This window comes from Lepidochelys kempii, chromosome 3, assembly GCF_965140265.1.
Source record: "Lepidochelys kempii isolate rLepKem1 chromosome 3, rLepKem1.hap2, whole genome shotgun sequence".
Classification (NCBI taxonomy): domain Eukaryota; kingdom Metazoa; phylum Chordata; order Testudines; family Cheloniidae; genus Lepidochelys; species Lepidochelys kempii.
Genome location: NC_133258.1, coordinates 158,582,150 through 158,596,784, shown reverse-complemented (window position 1 = coordinate 158,596,784; position 14,635 = coordinate 158,582,150). Strand labels below are relative to the sequence as shown.

The window sequence follows — 14,635 nt, the reverse complement described above, 5'->3', positions numbered from 1 at the left end:
GAAGCCATAATTTCTGGTTACACTATCCATTTCAAATCTATCCCTACTACTTTTCTCCCCTCCCCTTCCCTTTTCAGGGATCCCTCACCATCAATTGCTAGAGCAAGAGATGACCTTTCTCCTAAGTTTAGGAGCAATAGAACCAGTTCTTGTGGGAAGGAGATTCTATTCAAAGTATTTCCTGATCCCCAAAAGAATGGAGCATGGAGGCCAATTTTAGACCTCAGGTCTCTAAAGAAATATGTAAAGCAACAAAAAAATCAGAATAGTGACTCTTCCAGCAATAATTCCTTCATTAGAAATAGGAGATTTGTAGTTCAGGAGTCGCAAACCAGACATATTTTCATGTCACGATTTTACTTCACAAAAGAGGTTTTTTCGTTTCCTAGTAAACAAGGAACACTACCAATACAGGGTGCTCCCTTTCGGCCTATCTTCAGAGTCAATATTTTCAAAGATTCTGTCAATAGTTGCCGCTCACTCGTGTTGTCTGGGTATAATTGTTTTCCATACATAGATGATTGGTTGGCAGATTCTATCAGGAATTAAAGATCACATGTTCCCTGTTTCACAGTCTAGGCCTTCAAATGAACATTAAAAAGTCTGTTTGTACTTCACTCCAGCATCAGGATTTCATAGGCACTTCCCTTGATGCAGTGACAGACAGAGCTTACCTACTGTCCAGCAGATTTTTCATACTAGTGAATCTCGTATCAAAGACTTGTGTCAAAGAGCAGTCCTCAAGTAACAATAAGAGATTGTCTTCAACTGCTGGGACACATCATCTTGCATCTGTGTAGGGCAGCATGCCACATTACATCTCTGAGGTGTGCAGAGGTGGCTTCAAACTGTTTACAAGCCAAGCAAACACAGTCTAGGCAAGTTACTGGCTGTTCCCCAATGGGTACTATAATCACTCAACTGGTGAAAGGACCCAACCAAAACCTGTGCAGATGTTGTGTTCTTGCAGATTCCCCCTACCATGGTGATAACATCAGATACTTCACTTTTGGGTTGGGAGGGTACATCTGGGACATCACAAGGTACAGGGAAAATGCAGCTTCTCCACATCAATCTTCTGCAATTGAGAGCTGTCAAAAATGCATGGCTATGCTTTTCTGTCTCTGTTCAAGTCAAAGTCATTAAAGATAATGACAGATAATGTGGCTGTATTATATAAAATGTCAGGGAGGTGCACATTCCCCATCTCTCTGTGCTGAAGCGATAAAACTCAGAAATTGGTGCATAGCCAACCAAATAGTCATCTCAGATTTTTACCTTCACACTATTCAGACTATTCATGGCAGATGACCTCAGCATACATTTCTTTCTAAATTACAAATGGGAACTGAACTCCAGTGTCCTCTGCAAGATATTCTTAAGCCTGAGGGTTCCTGGAGGTTGATCTGTTTGCTGCGGTAGCCAACACAAAATGGATCAAGTATTGCTCCAGAGGGGGGCTCAATCCCCAATTCATAGGAGTCATGTTCCTCATCTCATGGACTAAAGGACGACTTTATGCTTATACACCAACATCATTACTGTTAAAGGTTATCAATAAGATCAAGCCACATTCTGTCTATATTGATTGGACCAATGTGGCCAAGACAAGTCTGGTATCCCTAGTTGATCCTACTTGCCTCTTGCCCTTCATGGAGGTTTCAATCAGTTCTCACGTACTGACCCAGGATGATTGTTGAACACTTCACCCCAACCTGCAGATTCTCAGGCTCCAAAACATGATTAATTAGTTCTCGGGAATAGAGATATCTCATTTATCAGAGGTACAACATGTTTTATTAAATAGTAGAAAAGAATCAACAATAAATGCTTAGCCTGAGAAATGGAAAGGATATTATCTTTGATGTAACGGTCGTCAGATTTCGCCAACTCTCTCTCCTCTTCCCAGGGTATTGGGTTACCTATTGGAACTGAAAATACTGGGTCTTTCTATGAATTCCATTAGGGTTCCTTAAGCAACAGCAATAGCTTTTCACACACCTGTAGGGGTTTTTTCATTCTTTGTTTATCCAGCTTGAACAAGATTCCTAAGAGGTTGATTGAATATCTCCCCACAAATCAGAGATCTTACTCCAAGCTGGAACTTGAAGCTACTACTTAATTGCCTTATGAAACATCATTTTGAGCCACTAGCAATGTGTTCTTTATTAGATTTATCAATTTAGACAATCTTCATGGTAGCAATCACTTCTGCCCTAAGGGGGGGAAGGATTGGGGGTCTTAATGGCAGACCCTTCATTTATGGTATTTACCAAAGAGAAAGTGTCACTACGGGCACAGCCAAGATTTTTACCCAAGGTGTCCTTAGAATTTCATATTAATCAAACTGTTCAACTGCCAGTTTTTTTTCCCCCCAGAACCTCACTTGACTACTGAAGAACCCATATTCCATACCAGATCGGGGTAGTCAATTATTTTTTGTCAAGGTGCAAATTTCTTGGTGAAGATATAATCATGATCCAGACTCCAGAGAAAGTAATAAAATAATAATGATAATAAGTAAGGAAAAAGATTTCAGGGTCTGTTCAAAAGCATCTGGCGGTCTGCATTTGGCCTGCGGTCTACCTTCTGACTACCCCTGCATAGGTATCAGGAGAGCATTATCCTTCTACCTAGATAGGACCAAACCATTTAGAAGATCTCCTGGACTACATGTATCCATTGAGGACAGAAACAAGGTTCAGTCATTTTTAAACAGCAGTTATCCAAATGGATTTTTGGCTGTATTAAGATTATGACAGAAGTCACATTCAGCCCTCTTTGAGAGTGATAACACGGTCCACAAGAGCACTATCTATATCTATAGCCTTACTTAAGGATGTACCAATTGCAGGCATCTGTAGAGCGGCAACTTCGTCATCTTTTCATACTTTTTCTAATAATTATCCTTTGTTACCTTCAGCAAAAGCAGATGCTCTAGGCAATGCAGTTCTCTTCTGTATTGGACTCTGCTCTGAATCTTCCACCTACATAAAGGGGGTACTGTTTAGGAGTCACTTGAAGTGGACCTCCCACAAGAACACTGCTTGAAGAAGGAGAGTTTAATCCAGCAATAACTAGATTTCTTTGAGATGTGTGTCCCTGTGGGTGCTCCACTACCCGCTCTCCTTCCTCTCTGCTTTGGAGTCTCCCTAGTGGGTCTTTGTGGTGGAGAAGGAGCTGAGAACTGTTTGGCCATGCAGCCCAATATAGCTTCAGTGCAGAGCACAAGGATATGTGGGGTGCAAGCGTGGGCTGATTGGGAATTGCTATAAAAAAATCTCTGATCAAAGGTGCACAGATGCAAGCACACCTGAAGTGGAGCACCCATAGCAACACACATCTCACAGAACTCCAGTTACTGCACAAGGTGAGTAACCTCTCCTACTAGTTCACAGGCAGTATCAAGCAGGGAGTGACTTGTGTGATTATTTGTGTGACTGTTTAAAGAAAACAAAACATCCAGAATGTTTGACCTTCATCTTTGTTTTGTTAGTAATGTTTGGATATCCTGAATTTTACACACATTTGAGTCAGATAATCACCATAATTCAGTCAGACAAGCTTCTTAATAATAGGATGGAAGGGAAAGACTTGTATTTCTTTTAAATATCCCTCAGTTGTATAACTGGTATGAGTAAGGTTGCAGGTTTGTCGCAGTGGTAAAAACATCATGGATATATGATTTTTCTGTTTGTCCATGACTTTTCTTTGTGATTTTAATAAAGAAATGTTTTCCAAATAGTGGGTTGTGACCCACTAGTGGTTTGCGGGGTAAGGTTCTAGGTGGGTTGCCAGCCAGTGCAGAGCGGAGGCCCTGGAGAGGGAAACAGAGGTTGGAGAGCGAGCTCATCCTGCAGTGGTAGCTTTTGTCCCATAGAGCTGGGCCTGGCTCTGGGGTCGCAGCACCTCCCACTAAAATTTGGCTCAGCCCTTTCTCCGTGATTATGGAGGGTGATTAGGCCAAACTGGAGCAGTGCTGTGACTCCCAAAGAGGGGAACTTGGCGCAGCCCTACAGGACGGGAGGGCAGGGCAGACTCACTCTCCAGCAGCCTCCCGGAACCTCTCCTCCTCACCAAGCCTGGATTAGTGTTACTGTGCTGGGGCAGAGGGTGCTGCTGCAGGTGGTTGGTGCCACTGCAGTGGGGCATACAGGAGGCAGAGGAGGGATTTCTGTATATTATATTTAAAGAGGTACCATTGAATTTTCATACCATGACTTTATACACTATTTTTCCCCAATCCCATGACTTTTACTAAATTTATTGTGAATGCCTTGTGATTTTTTTATTTTTAAAAAGTCCATGACAAATCTTCACCAGTAGGCAAGAGAATCTAGCTTTTATATTACCCAGTAACTTACACTGTAAATATTGCCATTTGTTTTAGTTGAACGTAATGGATCTAACTGATGCTGCTGTGACTGCAAAAAACAAAGAAGTAACAGAATCTTCGTACTCTCACAGTAAGTGCTATGACTGTATAAACGTGGAACAAATGGCAAACATTTAACAAAGAAAACTCCTTTCTCTGAAGTCCATTGCTCTTTCTGCTGCCTCGTAAAGGCTAAAGGCCTCATAATTGAAGTAGAATTAAGCTTATAGTAGAATATAAATTCTGCAATTAAAAATTTTGTCTTTACCTCAGAATTCACCAAGGAAAGGAAAAAGAGACATGCAACTTTTACTCACTTAAGCAGAATTTTCTTAAATATCCCCAGTTAAACAACTGGGACTACTTAGAAGCCAGACTGTGGTAGCCTGATGTAAGCAGTGTCAGGATGAGCTCCACCCTGACATCTGGTGGTGAGGTGTGGCAAGTTGTGGAAAAGAACTTCAGGGGCCGATCTCATTTGCATAGGCACACCCACCACGCCTAGAATGAGACCATAGCTGCCCAAATGGTCACTTTGGCTGCTGTGGGATCCCCAGTGTCTCTGTTATTGGGGCAGGAAGAATAAATTGTTATTACCCTGATTATGGGAACTGTGCTTGGAACTGTACGTGGCCTTTTGTTACGATGGAGGGATTCACCATCATCTAAGTAGCACTCGCTAGGCAAGGGTCATGGGTTCCAAAACTGTGTGAATGGAGAGAGGCTGGGGACAAGTATTAATACTTGGTGGCATGGGCCCCTTGGTGAGGGCCTTACATGCTGATTGCACTTCCTCCTCTCTCCACTGTGGAATATCAGAGCTAATTTTGATTTCATTAGAAGTCTAGTTATAGGCTGCTGAGCTCACTTTGGGCTGACAGTGCACCAGCACTGGGGCTCCCCTATTATAAGCTGAATTCACCTAAGCGCTGAAATCACTGAGTGTTGTGTTAAGTAGTGGGGGAGCCTGAAGATATATTGTGGAGCAGTTTGCGGGACGGCTGGCGAAGCAGTTCGACACGGAGCAGTGTGTGGATGGCAGGAGCTGCTTGTGGGCCGTGGAGCTGAGCGAAGGAGTTCGTGGGGCGGCTGGCGGAGCGGAGCGCAGCTGAGCGAAGGAGTTCGTGGGGCGGCTGGCGGAGCGGAGCGCAGCTGAGCGAAGGAGTTCGTGGGGCGGCTGGCGGAGCGGAGCGCAGCTGAGCGAAGGAGTTCGTGGGGCGGCTGGCGGAGCGGAGCGCAGCTGAGCGAAGGAGTTCGTGGGGCGGCTGGCGGAGCGGAGCGCAGCTGAGCGAAGGAGTTCGTGGGGCGGCTGGCGGAGCGGAGCGCAGCTGAGCGAAGGAGTTCGTGGGGCGGCTGGCGGAGCGGAGCGCAGCTGAGCGAAGGAGTTCGTGGGGCGGCTGGCGGAGCGGAGCGCAGCTGAGCGAAGGAGTTCGTGGGGCGGCTGGCGGAGCGGAGCGCAGCTGAGCGAAGGAGTTCGTGGGGCGGCTGGCGGAGCGGAGCGCAGCTGCGCGAAGGAGTTCGTGGGGCGGCTGGCGGAGCGGAGCGCAGCTGCGCGAAGGAGTTCGTGGGGCGGCTGGCGGAGCGGAGCGCAGCTGCGCGAAGGAGTTCGTGGGGCGGCTGGCGGAGCGGAGCGCAGCTGCGCGAAGGAGTTCGTGGGGCGGCTGGCGGAGCGGAGCGCAGCTGCGCGAAGGAGTTCGTGGGGCGGCTGGCGGAGCGGAGCGCAGCTGCGCGAAGGAGTTCGTGGGGCGGCTGGCGGAGCGGAGCGCAGCTGCGCGAAGGAGTTTTGTGGGGCGGCTGGCGGAGCGGAGCGGAGCGCCGCTATGGAGCTATGGGGCGGTCAGCTTCAGATCACGTAAGGTGCCTCTTACCCCCGTCCCATTTCCACCCAGGTTGGGAGGTAAAGCTCCGCCGATAAACTTTCGAACTCTGGGGCTGCCCTGACCAGGGACAGAGACTTTTGGGGCATTGGACTTTTGGGGTTGCTGGACTCAAGAACCAAAGGGAAAAGGGCATGCCCCAATTTGCCTGCGGTGGGGTTGTTTTTGCTCATGGGTTGTGTTATGAATCCGGTTGGTGGTGTTTCCCCAACATAATGCCACATTGTTTCTCTCTGTTATTAAAAGACTTTTGCTACACTCAGACTATGTGCTTGCGAGAGGGGAAGTATTGCCTCTTGGAGGCGCCCAGCGGGGGTGGTATATATTTGTCCCAGGTCACTGGGTGGGGGCTCGAGCCGGTTTGCATTGTGTTATTGGAATGGAACCCCTAGATATTGAACCCGGCCCTTGTTGCTGCCAACTCTGACGGGCAGAAGGGTTACACTTACAGTGAGTAGTATCTTGCTCCACAAATAGACCTCATTGACTTCAGTAGGATTATTCCTTCTTTAAGGTATTGTTATTCTGGGGGTTGGGTAAAACCTCAGTGGAGCTGATGAGCATAACAACCATTTTCCACTGAGGATAAATGAAGGAACAATTAAATGTCCCTTTGTTTAGAGAGAGCTGAAATAATAGGAGCCACCACCTAAAATACAGATAAACCACATGTAAGGCCACTCAGGAATCTGAACTGTAGGTGGAGGGGTTTCATGATGGCCTAAACCTGAACACAAGGGTGGGGTTGGTTTGACTGCTGTTTTGTGCTGTATGTGTGAGATAAGGAACAGAAACACCACATAAGTAGAGAAGGAGCAGAGAAGCCCTGGTAGTGTGATCCTGAGAAAAAGTGGAGAGAGTGAGCTTTTGGGCTCAATACATACTGGCTAGAAAGGGGTTTGCAACTGCGAGCATAGAAACTGTCTCCTGTTTGAAACCTAAAGTGTTCAAGTAAACAGGACTTTGTGTACGTTCTTTGTAAATAAAACAGGATTCCATTAAAGAAATACCTGACTCCATCACCAATTTCTTCCTCTAATGCAAACAACCCACAAGAACAAATTTTGGCTAACCACGTGGTTCAAAAGGGGTAACGGTACTATTCAGCATGAGTAAGGATAGAAGAAACTCATCCACAGTGAATAAAGTTACAGTATCATGTCAGTGGTTTGTCATTGCTTTTAACATAAACTTTCTCACTATGCCTCATGGCATTTATCTGTCAGTGCTATATTTTTGTATCAAATTCACACATTGTCTTAAAATTTATCCTTAGTTAACTAAAGTCCAGGCTCCGTGTAATCTGCAGCCACAAAAGTTGCTACCCATCATTGATGAGTAGATTACCATAAAATCTTGAGCTGAATTATAAACTAAAACAGTGATGTCTGCCTGAATGCTTGTCTTCACTGTAACTGTTAGCTTGACTTAGTACACTCAGATTACTCCACTGGAGCCTTAATCAAGTGAGAGTGACCACATTTTGAAACAACAAAACTGTTACACAGAGTGATTTGATTAGTGGTACAGAGTGACTGGATGAACAGTTGATGAGTTCTTGTTACTCAAGTTGCTGCATCTCCACTTCATTACTAGATTGAGCTTCAGCAGCACTTGAGTTTCAGCCTATACCCCCTGATGTTCCAGTTAGTTCAAGCTAAAAGAGACACCTAGCTGAAGCTAGAGGTTTTTTTGTGTGTGGACCAGAGGCAGGTTAGGAGTAAAACTCGAGTTATACCTTGAGCTAACAGTACAGTGAAGACAAGTCTTGAGTGTGTATAGAGCCAGAAACAACAACCCTGAGAGGTATGAATTGCCCGCATTCATTTCAATGCACCATTGATGCTAAATGTAAATGTCCAAAACTAATTATTTCACAGCTAATCATTTGAGCAGAAACAGAATTTATGATGTAATTATGCATCATCAGTGCAAAAAAATCCATGGCATATCAAAAAGTGAAAGTATGGGGACAGTGTAAAATAGATGGAATTTAATGGCAAAATAAGTATTACATGAGTTACTGTACTGATTATGATTGTTTCATATTTAATTCCATAAAAGCCTCCCTTTTCAATTCAAATGGAGCTGTGGAAGAATTTCCACTCTGCTGCACTGGAGTGCCAAATAACCAGGTGGTTTTAACATAGAATATAAGTCAAGTTTGCTGAGAAATTCATAGAAGTCTTCACTAAGGTTTCTTTTTATTATCATCTTTATTCAGATAGCACTGAAGATATGCATGGTGCTGTACAATGAATAAAATGTGCCAAGCATCTCTTTCTGTTTCACAGCTTCTGCCCTCATTCATCACTAATGGGGTAATGCTCCTACCTCTAAAATTCAAAAGCAGTCCAGTTTTGTTGCTGGAGGTTCCAGGGCAAAGCCCCACACTTCAGCTAAGGAGACAAGATTCTTTCTCAAGTAGTGTCCCTGTGGGTGCTCCATTTCATGTTCGTCTGTACCTTTGATTGGAGATTTTTGATAGCAGTGTCTGTTCACCTCAGTCATACACACCACACATCCTTCTACCCTATATTGAGACTATATGGGGATGCGTGGGTGAACTGCCCATAGTTCTCTCAGCTGCCTTTTGCCCAAGATGGGGTATTCTGTGTGCATGTTCTTGTTAGTATTCAATTTAGCAGTTAGTTAGTATACAGTTAGTTATTTCATAGTGTTGTGGGAAAAGTTGTTTCCTCTTTTTTCTTTTCCTTTTTCCTTTAAAAAGCTAAAAAGCAATTTTTAGATAAATATAGATATATAGATTTTAAAATCTTTTCCCCCTGAAAGGTCAGCTTTTGTTATTTTGCTCGGGAATGCCAGGGTCCCAGGGATTTAGAAGGTGCCTCTCATGGCGCAAGGCTGTCCTGAGCAGTGACAGGCATTCTCAGTGTCTCTGCTGTTTGGGAGATGTGTACATTCCCAGTAAGTGCAAGATCTACACTTCCTTCATGAGTAGATCCCAATGGAGCAAGCCTTAACACTGGCTTTGAGTCCAGGGATGGAGGGCCCCACTGTACATAGATATCCTAGTACAGCTAGTGCCCTGTACACCTCAAAATCTGTGCCACGGGAGGTTCCTAGAGACATAGGACATAGCAGTACTGTTTGTGTCTATGGGACTGAAATCCTCAAAAGACAGCTTTGATATCTGCCTCTAGGCAGAAAGAGGTAATGAGTAAATCTCCAAGGATGTTTCAGTCTGCATAAAAGGGCTATGGAGACCGCAGGTCCCAAGGAGAATTCCATGCAGGCTGCAAGTGATTCTGGTACTGCAACGGCAGTGAAGACAGTTTCAAAGAGTCATTCATCAAAGACAGAATTGGTACCAAGCTGGAGTACCTGTACCCAGAGCTGCAGACACTCTTCTGAGAAGAATTCTAAACTCATTCCTGAACAGCTGTTGGTATCGGCAACACAGAAGACTGGTCGATTACCTATGGTACCAATGGAATCAGAGTTGAGACTCTCTCATGCCAAGTGCTCAGTACCAGCTACATTGGAACCAAAGCCATCCTCCACAGCTTCTCGCTCAGAACTGTCTTTGATGCCATCTGTACCACAAAGATTGAGATATTCTTAGGACCTTATAGTATCTTTGGCACTGTAGTCTCCCCTATTAATGGGTATTGAGGGTTTATCCATGCAAAGACTTATTCAATCACTGACCTCTCTATCATCTAGTGTAACATACTCACCGTCATCTGCTTTACAAGCTGAACAGTTATCCTACTCCTTGGAGTATGTTGAAGAGGACTCCTCAACTCTCAGATACTGAAACAGAATTCCCCTATTTACTTTAGAACACACTGCTCCCCTTCCTACACTGACATATTGCAGGAAGGTAGACCTCAAACAACACCCTTGTGGCAAAAACACAGATCGATGCCTCCACGTATGCCATATGGGCCCCCTCAATGGCCTTTTGGGGACCCATGGACATTCTGTTGTCAAGAGTTTGCATTAAAGTCTTTGCATCACCAGAGAAAGCAGAGAAGGGCCTATTCCCCTCAACCATCTCTACCACCACCTGTGCCAGAGGAGGAGATCTTTGAAGAGCAAGAATCAGGGGCATACAAGGAGATGACATCTCTTTCTAATATTTCCTCATCATCACCCAGTGAAGATGTAATGCCTCTACCACCTCCTATGGTGGATGACTTCAGGCAGGGCCAGGATCTAGAATTGCTGACATGCTTCAGATTCCATTAGAGGAGTTTCAGGAATCCTACCATAAACTCCAAGATAATTTATATATTTCAACATCCATGAGTATTGCCATTCTGGTCAGCGAAGCTCTCAAGTAACCTATTAAAATTATCTGGCAAAACCCAGCTACCGCATAACTTAATATAAATCAATGTCCAGCCCACACAGTAAGGACCACAAGAAGCTAGATCTTTTTGGTGGCAAATCTTACTCTTCAGTCGCTTGAGTTCAGAATAGCCAATCATCAGGCACTCATGACCAAATATGACTATCTGAATTACAACAAATTTAATTCCTCTACTGATAATCTGCTAAAGGAACATCATGATCAATTTAAAGCCATTATACAAGAGGGTCAGCTCCTGGCAAAAGACATTGCTCCAGGCCTCCTTGGATGCAGCAAATATTGCAGCATAATCTATCTCATGAGAAGTGATCATGAGAAGAGCATCTTGTCTACAGTTGTCATGCTTCCTAAGACAAGCCAGGAAGAAGAGGTGAATGAGGCTTTTTTTAAACAACTAACAAAATCATCCAAAGCACAGGACTTGGTGGTGATGGACTTCAACTACTCAGATATCTGTTAGGAAAACAACACAGCAGGGCACAGATTATCCAACAAGTTCTTGGAATATATTGGAGACAATTTTTTATTTCAGAAGGTGGAGAAAGCTATGAGGGGAGAGGCTGTTCTAGATTTGATTTTGACAAACAGGGAAGAACTGGTTGAAAATTTGAAAGCGTAAGGCAGCTTGGGTGAAAGCGATCATGAAATTATAGAGTTCATGATTCTAAGGAATGGTAGGAGGGAGAACAGCAAAATAAAGACAGTGGATTTCAAGAAGGCAGACTTTAGCAAACTTTTATGTTTAGGGACAATAAAACCAGTTCCTGTGCATCACAGGATTCTATTCAAAGTACTTCCTGATCCCCAAAAGGAATGAAGGGTGGAGCACAATTTTAAACCACAGATCTCTAAACAAATATGTGCAGAAATTCAGGATGTTGACCCTTGCAACGATAATTCCCTCATTAGATTGGTTCATGACTCCCCACCTACAAGATACATATTTTCATGTCTCTATTTGCCTTTCATGCAAGGTGTTTCTTTGTTTTCTATACAACAAGCAACACTACCAATACCGGATGTTTGCTTTCAATCTATCTTCTATCCTAAGGATATTCTTAGAGATTCCGTTGGCAGTTGCTGCCCACCAATGTCATCTGGGTACAGTCGTTTTTCTGTACATGAACAATTGGTTGATTAGGGTACATCTTATCAGAAAGTGTTGGTAGCTTAAAGGCAATGTGTTCTCTCTTCCACAGCCTGGACCTTCAACTCAACCTCGAGAAGTCTGTTTTGACCCCAGTACATAGTATAGACTTCATAGGAGAGTCTGTGGATGCAATGACAGGCAGAGTGTACCTGCCTTCTAGAAGATATCTCTCTGTACCGAGTGTCACCTCAAGGATTCAGGACAGTCCTTAAGTAACAGTAATAGATTGCCTTCAACTGCTGCGTCACATGTTATCTTGCATCTTTGTAGTGGAACATGCCAGATTACATCTCCAGGGTGGCTTTGAACAGTTTACAAACCAAACAAGCACAGTGTAGGCAGGTTAATGTCTGTTCTCAGATGAGTTCTGCAGTCACTCAGCTGATGGAAGGAGCTGACCTAAACCTGCACAGGTGTTCCATTCTTTTAGAATCCCCCCTATCCCATAGTGATAACATGAAATACTTCATTTTGGGTTGGGGGGCACATCTGGGACCTCACAAGGTGTATGGGAAATGGTCACTGAAAGAGCAGCTTCTCCACTTCAATCTCCTGGAATGGAGAGTGGTCAGAAATGCTTATGTACACTTTCTACCTCTAATCAGATACAAGTCAATACAAATAATGACAGTGTGGCATGCATTTATTATATAATGCATCATGGAGGAGCCTGTTCCATATCACTCTGTGCCAAAGTGATAAAACTCTTGAATTAGTGCATAGCCAGTCACAGTGATCTCAGCTTCTTACCTCCCAGTGTTCAGAACAGCATGGCAGACTACCTCAGCAGACATTTCTTCCAAAATTACAAATGGAAACTAAAAGAAAAGGAGTACTTGTGGCACCTTAGAGACTAACCAATTTATTTGAGCATGAGCTTTCGTGAGCTACAGCTCACTTCATCGGATGCATGCCGTGGAAACTGCAGCAGACTTTATTTATACACAGAGAATACGAAAAAATACCTCCTCCCACCCCACTGTCCTGCTGGTAATAGCTTATCTAAAGTGATCATCAGGTGGGCCATTTCCAGCACAAATCCAGGTTTTCTCACCCTCCACCCCCCCACACACAAATTCACTCTCCTGCTGGTGATAGCCCATCCAAAGTGACAACTCTTTACACAATGTGCATGATAATGTGTAAAGAGTTCCAAGTTGGAACTTGGAACTTGGACATGTTCCAAGTTTAGAAAAGCGGGCACAAACCAGTTCCTCAGAGACAAAAAGCAAACTGACGCCTCAGCCAGGTGTCAACAAAATCAAATGGACTATCACCTGGTTAAGTGGCAATTCTTTGGCAGAAAAAAGGGTCTGAGTGAGAAATTTACAGCTGGCAGTTCCCACCTCTCGAGACGTTCTGTCTCCTGATCTCCAGCCAGAGATGATTCTCAAAGAAGAGGAAAAGGATAAAAATGAGGAAAAGAGGCCTCAAATCACCTCTCCCCTCATCTCTACTCACACCATCAACAATACCTTAAGGACATTGAACTGGGGGGAGGGGTCCTGGCTGAAAGGACTCCAGCCAGTAAGATTGCTAGAGCATATGGTGAGAGAAACTTTTGCTTTGAATTCACTTAGCTTGTTGAGTTAGGTGTTAGTTGTGTTTATACCTTTAACCGATTCTGACTTTATGCCTCATTATTTGTAATCACTTAAAATCTATCTTTCTGTACTTAACTTGTTTTATTGTTTTATCCAAACCACTGAGTGTTTGGATTGAAGTGTTTGGGGAACTCCATTTGATATAACAGGATTTGTGCATATCATTTTCTATTAATTAAATGATGGACTTTATATGAGCTTGTAATGTCCAGGAGTGTGCTGGCCAGTACAAGACACACATTTCTGGGGGAGAAATATGGGACTGGGATCTTGCTGGCGTTGCCATGCAGTGTAATTCATGGGTAGGTGGCTATAGCACTAATATAGCTGGGAGTGATTTACATGCTGGAGGCAGTTTGTGGGCAGGCACCTCAGCTTGGAGAATTGAGGGGACACAGCTATCCATCAGTCCAGATTGAACCCTGGGGAATGTCATAGTGGTGCAGTAGGGTCTTTGTGCCTTCTTCCTCAGCTTTGTTCATGTAAACAAGGTCAGACACAGTCTAGCATACTGTGTTTGTTCTGTCTTGTCTTACACTATATTGAACCTGCTCCAATTTTAGACTGCAAGCTCTTTGGCTCAAGGACTCTGCTAAATCCATTATACAGCACTGTTTACTCTATAACAAAAATAATACTAATATTAGAAAGAAACAATCATTAATTTAACATGTTAAATGTTTGCAAGTTTTGGATCCAGTAATCTTCTTTTACTGACGGACAGAGATGGTATGAGGCAAAGCTGAGTTCGTTTCTCAGGCACACTCAGATAATTATTGGAGTGACACCTTCCGTTCTATTAACTGTATTGCATTTCAACCACATATAGTAAGACAAACGTTTATGACCTCTGAACACTCTTGTCAGGTAGAAAATACAACAGAAGAGCTTCTTTTTATATGTGTAACAATGAGACTATAAAATGAATGCTTTTTTGTAGGTAAAACTATTACTGATTGGCAGTGGATAATCTTGGATGGACCAGTAGACACAGTTTGGATAGAAAACTTAAATACTGTGCTAGATGATACCAGAACTCTGTGTCTTGCAAATAGTGAAAGAATCTACTTACCATCAGGAATCAGAATGATATTTGAAACGGACAGTCTCTCTCAGGCCAGTCCTGCTACTGTCAGTCGATGTGCAATGGTTTTTGTGGTAAGTCTGTAAGAAAAATTACAGATTATTTTCTGATAAGAATTTTTTTGCCTTATTGAATTATTTGACTTCATCTGCAAAAAATGCCAACATAACAAACTGAGCAAATTAATGTTTAGTACATTGTTAAAC

At 43.6% G+C, this 14,635-nt stretch overlaps 1 protein-coding gene across 1 annotated transcript in view; it reads left to right on the top strand.

The window, feature by feature from the left end:
* Window positions 1–14,635, top strand: part of DNAH14 (dynein axonemal heavy chain 14) — a 454,489-nt gene that overhangs the window by 229,734 nt on the left and 210,120 nt on the right. Inside the window, 2 exon segments of the mRNA XM_073336702.1 lie at window positions 4,391–4,466; window positions 14,286–14,503. Coding sequence (XP_073192803.1) covers window positions 4,391–4,466; window positions 14,286–14,503 — 294 coding nt within the window.